This window comes from Oncorhynchus masou, chromosome 24 (genome assembly GCF_036934945.1).
Source record: "Oncorhynchus masou masou isolate Uvic2021 chromosome 24, UVic_Omas_1.1, whole genome shotgun sequence".
NCBI classification, from domain to species: Eukaryota; Metazoa; Chordata; class Actinopteri; order Salmoniformes; family Salmonidae; genus Oncorhynchus; species Oncorhynchus masou.
Window position 1 is genome coordinate 21991282 of NC_088235.1, and position 7852 is coordinate 21999133.

The following is a 7852-nucleotide window of genomic DNA, read 5'->3' on the forward strand; positions in this document are numbered from 1 at the left end:
CACATTTTAAGGTCACTGTTGAATTAGTTCTTTTGACATTTTGGGAGACATGACACAGAATGGGGCAGTACCAATAATTCTATACAAGGGACTGACTACTTATTGGGAGAAAAGGAAGAATAGGGTCATGTTCATGTAGGGCACACTACAGATTTTTTTTTTTTAAGTGACCGTTTCTTACAAAAAAAAGAAAAAGTTAACAACAAGTAGTCCATTTAGTAAACACCACCCAGGTATCCTGAATTGGTTGGGCAATCGGGAGCAGTAGATCTTTCCTCCTATTGACAAGCATGTGTAACAGTACTCTTCTTGCGTTGTGTACAATCAATCATCGACACAAGCTCCAACTTGTAGCACCAGTCATGGAGCTTTATTCTGATAGAAACAGCACAAAATTGCACGTCAAGCAATGCACAGCTCACCATCCAACTCTGCACGTGACGCACTGTACAAAATATACGAACCCCCCCCACCAGACACAGTAAAAGCTAGCTAGTATTAGGTGGAATTCTCTACAACAAAATGCATAACAAATATACAACAAAAAACACTGCATCTTATGTGTGATGTTCCAATAACATTTAAAACATCACTTGGGTGTATAAAAATCCCTTTTAACGTGCAGTGCTTTGCATCCAACAACTTACCGATGGTTTGGTGCATGTTCACTGGGACGATTCTAATGAAACATCCCCCCTCGTACGCAAGCTACGCAAACCAGCCAATACGATGCCATGTTGAGTAGGTGAAGGCAAGACAAAACTAAAACCAAAACCCATTGGCTTAACAATAAAGTGGCAAGGGGAATCACCAATATAACCCTGTTATACATGTTTAATCACAATGAAGATGCTTAAATCAGCAACATAATTACATAACCTACAGATCCTGGGCAAAACAGGTCCAATGATGCCTCTTTGAAAGTTGACAATGGCTTGCAGTGGAATAAGGTGTAGCTTCTGCATTAGTCCCTTCGTCCATTCCAGTAAAGTAGATAGGATACCTGGCACACCACACAGTCCATCTGAGCTAAGTTTTCTGATTGCCATGTCAGTTGGCGCCTGTCTTTGCCCCTCTTATCTTGGCCTCCTCATCCAGCTCATCCATGATCTTCTCCTGTTTCACTGAGTAAAACGTGTAGGCATCTAGGAGAAGCAAAGTCAAGTCAAATGTGCAGATTGAGGCAAGGGGTGTGCTGGCTGAAAAGCGATCTACAGTCGACCTTAGTTACTGTACATACGCACAAAGATGAATGTTTTCAACATCAGCATACATTTATGGCAGACATGTTTTACACTCATGACCAGCTTTCACTGTAGCAGCATACAATAAAGTGAGAGAGCTATTTAGGTAGCTAGTTAGCCAATTAGTGAACCAGAAACTGGGCATTCAGGAAATATGGATATGGCGATTCGATTTTAAAGGATAATCGCTATATTCAACCTCTCCTGTAAACCCAAATTCTGGTTTTAAGGCCAATTAACTAACTCGCGTGCTATAGTACAATGCAAACACGTCATGCTGCGCTTCACCATTACAACGTGCATGTCATTACATTTCTACAATGACTTGCAGCTTCAATGTCCTACATGAATGTCCGGTTGACTAAACTATGGAAAACATTGCCATGGCTTGTTATATCATGCCGGATCGTGCACGTTATCTCGTACGTAACTAGCTAGTTCACCTTGTGTGACTGTTTGACAAGGATACAAATTCCCATTACAATGGCTCCGATACCAAGACCTGTTGCAATATTACGGCCCCTCAGTTGCTGCGATTTCTTCTTCCATTGCGCAAGCTCCACTTGTCTGATAAAGTAGAACTCGTCCCTGGTAAGATCCTCCTTGTTTGGATCTATTCTCTTGGCAAAGGGGACTTCAGGATCCACCGTTGGTTTCCGGTCAGACATTTTTCCGAACACCAGACTGTCTGCTTTTGCAACACTATATTAGGTCCCTCCGACGTTTCCGGGTTCGACGCAAAAAAGTTCCTGTTTCGAATGCGATTTCTGTATGTGTGTGTTGCAATTACCCCATCTCATGGGCAATATAAAGTACTGCCTTTTATGGAAAACGGTTCTAGAATTTTGTCATTTAAAAAATGTTAATTTTCTTTCTATGTGTATCGAGAACAAGTAACGTTAGAAACAAGCTCAAGCTGTATTGCTAGTACTACGTAGAAAAGTTAACGTTAGCTATGGCTTTGATTTGTTAGGATCCCCATTAGCTAACGCTAATGGGTGGCGACAGCTAGTCTTACTGGGGTCCGACGCATAACGAAAAATACATTACAGACAAAATACTTTACAATTTACATACATTTAAAAACATTAACCTGTAGTGTGTGTGCATCTATCAGTTACATGTCAGTACATGCACACAAAAAGTAGGTCACATGGGGCCCTTACAAAAAAAGAATGCCGTTTTGAAACTGCAGTAAAAGTTGAGTAACTGCAGTCAACGGTGGAGTTTTGGACGCAGTAATTACAGAATGTGGCCTTTTATAAACGAATTTCATACCATTCTATGTCATTTCACATGACTGGAGACTTTGGGATAATATTTTTTAATACAGCACAGATGATCAGAATGGCAGGCTACTTTGACACTGACAAACTGAGATCAATAAAACGACCTTGTCTTCAGTCCATCAATAGCCTAGACCTAGTTGTGTGGAGACATACAATATTGTAGGCTACAAAATGAGTAGGAAATATAGTCCTAAAAATGTTTCCAGTTTTCCAGTTTCACAATCTCACCCAATGATGCGCAGCTCACTTGCTGGTGATGGCTGATTCTCTTGTGCCAAAAGCCTCTCTCTCTCTTGGAAGTTGACCAAATATTTTAGCCTACAGCAGTCTTCTCTTTTCAGCAGGAGCCATTTGCTTTCCTGTGTTTCCCTTGATTTGTATTATTAATATTTCGAAAGAACTGTTATGTCTGCGTGATGTTTTTTCAATATCAGATTTGCTGCAAACATCAACAACAGTCACCCACGAAGCATCGTTACCCATCGCTCCACAAAAGCCGCGGCCCTTGCAGAGCAAGGGGAACCACTACTTCAAGGTCTCAGAGCAAGTGACGTAAATGTCAGTTGGCTTTTCATAACCGATCATTCAGAGTATCTCTACCGCTCCTGCTGTCTCTAGAGAGTTGAAGAAAAAGCAGGTCTGGGAGAGGTCAGGATTCCATAGCCACAGGCAGAACAGTTGAAACTGGAGCAGCAGCACGGTCAAGGTGTCATCAGGCCAGTTAGTCCCTCCGCTCAGGTCCTGAGAGAGAGAGAGAGAGAGAGAGAGAGAGAATACTTAAATTCACACAGGACACTGGATAAGACAGGAGAAATACTCCAGATATAACAGACTGACCATGGCCCCCCAACACATAAACTACTGCAGCATAAATACTGGAGGCTGAGACAGGAGGGGTCGGGAGACACAGTGGCCTCATCCGACAATATCCCCGGACAGGGCCAAACAGGAATAATGTGGAAATTAAGTCATGGTCAAAACATATTCATACAACAGAAGCTAGGATGGGGAGAAGTCTGTCCATGATAAACCGTTGCTCTGCATTCTTAACAGCACTATCAACAAGGCAGGTCCTACAGACCCTAGTGTTGTCGCACCTGGATTATTGTTCAGTCGTGTGGCCAGGTGCCACACAGAAAGGGACTTAGGAAAATTGTAATTGGCCCAGAACAGGACAACACGGCTGGCTCTTGGATGTACACAGAGAGCTAACATTAATAATATGTATGTCAATTTCTCCTGGCTCAAAGTGGAGGAGAGATTGACTTCATCACTACTTGTATTTGTGAGAGGTATTGACATGTTGAATGCACCGATCTGTCTGTTTTAACTACTCGCACACAGCTTGGACACTCATGCATACCCCACAAGACACCAGAGGTCTCTTCACAGTCCCCAAGTCCAGAACAGACTATGGGAGGCACACAGTACTACATAGAACCATGACTACATGGAACTTTATTCCACATCAAGTAACTCATGCAAGCAGTAAAATGATATTTAGAAAACAGATAAAAATACATCTTATGGAACAGCGGAGACTGTGAAGCAACACAAACGTAAGCACAGACACGTGCATACAAACATACAATAAAATATGCACTACACACACATACACATATTTTGCATTCTAGATATGTGGTAGTAGAGTAGGGGCCTGAGGGCACACACTTAATGTTGTGAAATATGTTGTGAATGTACTGTTAGACATGGCGCAAGAGAGAATGGCTGCTGTTTTACAGTCTCCTAACCAATTGTGCTATTGTGTGTGTTTTTCCACATTATCTGTAACTTATTTTGAACATAATGTTTCTACCACCTTCTCATATGACCGAAAAGAGCTTCTAGAAATCAGGACAGCGATTGCTCACTTCAAATTGAAAGACGAGTTTTACTTTTAACAAGTCGGACGAGAGCGATTTACTCCAGACATCCGACAAGGCCCTCATCCCCGTCATTTCCGTCTTTCGCAGGAGAAAGGAACGGACATATCGAGGACGAAGGTCGGGGTGCCTTGTTAGGATCCGGTGGTGAGTGGGTAATTTGACTTTACCATCAGCCCTATTATCCAACATACATACAATCATTGAATAATAAAAAAGACGAACTACAAGCACGTACAGTATATCCTACCAAAAGGACATTAAAATATGTAATATCTTATGTTTCACAGAGTCGTGGCTGAACGACGACATTAATAACATACATCTGGCGGTTTATACACTGTATCTGCAGGATAGAACAGTAGCCTATGGTAAGACAAGCGGTGGCGGTCTAAGTATATTTGTAAACAACAGCTGGTTCACGATATCTAAGAAGTCTCTTATGTTTTCTTTGCTTGAGGTCGAGTATCTCATGATAAGCTGGAGACGACTCCATTTACAAAGAGAGTTTTTCCATCTACATTCTTTGTAGCTGTCTATTTACCACCACAAACCGATGCTGGCAGAAAGACGACGCTCAAAGAGCTGTATACGGCCATAACCAAACAGGAAAAAGCTCATCCAGAGGCGGCGCTCGTAATGGCCGGGAACTTTAATGCAGGGAAACAAATCTGTTTTACCTTATTTCTACCTACATGTTAAATGTGCAACCAGAGGGGGAAAAAAACTCTAGACCACCTTTACTCCACACACAGAGACGCAGACAAAGCTCTCCCTCACCCTCCATTTGGCAAATCTCAAAATAATTATATCCTCCTGATTCCTGTTCACAAACAAACACTAAAGCAGGAAGCACCAGGGACTCTGTCAATAAAAAAAGTGGTCAGATGAAGCAGATGCCAAGCTACAGGACTGTTTTGCTAGCACAGACTGGAATATGTTCCAGGTTTCCAGGAGTACACCATATCAGTCACTGGTTTCATCAATAAGTGCATCGATGATGTCGTACCAAAAATGACTGTACGTACATACCCCAACCAGAAGCCATGGATTACAGGCAACATCATAGTCCAAGCACACCAGGACAGTCATAAAGAGTCCATAACAAAACCTATTCCCCTCTCAGGAGACTGAAAAAATGTGTCATGGGTCCTCAGATCCTCAAAAAGTTCTACAGCATCACCATCGAGAGTATCCTGACTGGTTGCATCACAGCGTGGTATGGCAACTGCTCGGCCTCCGACCACACGATCCAGTACATCACTGGGGCCAAGCTTCCTGCCATCCAGGACCTCTTTAACAGGCGGTGTCAGAGAAAGATTCAAAAAATTGCCAAAGACTCCAACCCTAATCATAGACTGTTATCTCTGCTACCGCACAGCAAGTGGTACCGGAGCGCCAAGTCTAGGTCCAAAAGATTTCTTAACAGCTACTACCCCCAAGTCAGACTCACATGAAACATCTCCAATCCAAAATTAAATCTAGAATCGGTTTCCTATTTCGCAACAAAGCATCCTTCACTCATGCCGCCAAACATACCCTCGTAAAACAGACCATCCTACCGATCCTCGACTTCGGCGATGTCATTTACAAAATAGCCTCCAAAACTCTATCCCAGTGCCATTTGTTTTGTCACCAAAACCCCATATACTACCCACCACTGCGTCCTGTACGCTCTGCCATGAAGCCGGCTCAGCGCATCTGGTCTCCAGTGTGTCTCCTCAGGCCGGGCTACATGGCTACATGGCACCAGCCCTGCGCATGGTGTCCCCGGTTCGCCAGCACAGCCCAGTGCGGTCTATTCCACCTCGCCACACTGGCCTGGCTACGGGGAGTATCCAGCCAGGACAGGTTGTACAGGCTTGGTGCTCGAGACCTCCAGTGCGCCTCCATGGTCCGGTCTATCCGGTGCCTCCTCTACACACCAGGCCTCCGGTGGCAGCCCCCCGCACCAGGCTGTCTCTCCATCTCCTCCCTACAGGTGCTCCCGTCTGTCCTTAAATGCCACAGTCGCCCGTCTGTCCTGAGCTGCCAGAGTCGCCCGTCTGTCCTGAGCTGCCAGAGTCGCCCGTCTGTCCTGAGCTGCCAGAGTCGCCCATCTGTACTGAGCTGTCAGAGTCGCCCGTCTGTCCTGAGCTGCCAGAGTCGCCCGTCTGTCCTGAGCTGCCAGAGTCGCCCGTCTGTCCTGAGAAGCCAGAGTCGCCCGTCTGTCCTGAGCTGCCAGAGTCGCCCGTCTGTCCTGAGCTGCCAGAGTCGCCCGTCTGTCCTGAGCTGCCAGAGTCGCCCGTCTGTCCTGAGCTGCCAGAGTCGCCCGTCTGTCCTGAGCTGCCAGAGTCGCCCGTCTGTCCTGAGCTGTCAGAGTCGCCCGTCTGTACTGAGCTGCCAGAGTCGCCCGTCTGTCCTGAGCTGTCAGAGTCGCTAGTCAGTCAGGAGCCGCCAGAGCCGCCGGTCAGTCAGGAGCTGCCAGAACCGCCACCGCGGACAGACGCCCACCCAGACTGTCCCCTATAGGTTCAGGTTTTGTGGCCGGAGTCCGCACCTTTGGGGGGGGGGGTGGTACTGTCACCTTCTGACCTGAGTTCCTTTGTTCCTTTTCTGTTAATTAGAGCTGTCAGCTAAGTGGTGATTGACAATGGTGAGGGGTCAAGAGTTAATTCAGTTGTGTTGTGTGACCTGTGAGTGTGTTAGTGAGTTGGAATGAACTCTTAAACTCACTTAATTCTAGGTCGGGAGGAGGGGATTCATTCTAGAAGCAATGAAATGACGTCATGTTATTGTATATAAACTGTTGCTCGTGGTAACGTGGCAGCGCGCTCCGAGAATAAATTGTGTTACCTATTATTGATAAGACTGGTCTCCGTCTATTTTATGCAAACAAGAATCTTACAAATTCTCATAAAATAGATGAAGGGAATTCAATTAATGAAAACATATTGGAATAATTAAATTACAGTAACACTGATATTTAAGGTCAATCCTCTTCCTCACCTCACACATGTGTTCAGCCTTGGTGAGGTTCTCAGTTGCATGTCTTTCCCTGCTGCACATTATGTGGACAAAGACTCCTGACATAAAATGTTACCAACCTGGACTCAAACATAAGAGGGTAAACTTAAATCCGGGACACTTCAATAGATGATATGTTACGTTTTGTATGGTATGTATTAATTTATGGATGTCCATCATCCATTTCGTATGATATGTTACGAATTACAATTTGCATGATGTTACGAATTGCAATTCATTCAATATGTTACGAATTTGCAAAACGTATATGTTTCCGAATTTTGTGGCTAACGTTAGCTAGGTGGCTAATGTTGACAATGGGCCTCCGATCTCATGGTATCTCTGTGCATTCAAATTGCCATCGATTAAATGCAATTGTATTCGTTGCACATACCATAACCCTACCGCCACCGTGGGGCACTCTGTTCAC

The 7852-nt window shown here is 44.6% G+C and overlaps 1 protein-coding gene across 1 annotated transcript; it reads right to left on the minus strand.

Moving 5' to 3' along the window:
* Window positions 1-342: 342 nt before the first annotated feature.
* Window positions 343-1981, minus strand: LOC135511911 (cytochrome c oxidase assembly factor 3 homolog, mitochondrial-like). Its single transcript, XM_064933433.1, has 2 exons — window positions 1714-1981; window positions 343-1145 (listed from the first exon to the last, which is right to left on the minus strand). The coding sequence occupies exons 1-2, from the start codon at window positions 1910-1912 to the stop codon at window positions 1051-1053; spliced, it is 294 nt and encodes a 97-aa protein (XP_064789505.1). The 5' UTR covers window positions 1913-1981; the 3' UTR covers window positions 343-1050.
* Window positions 1982-7852: the final 5871 nt, after the last annotated feature.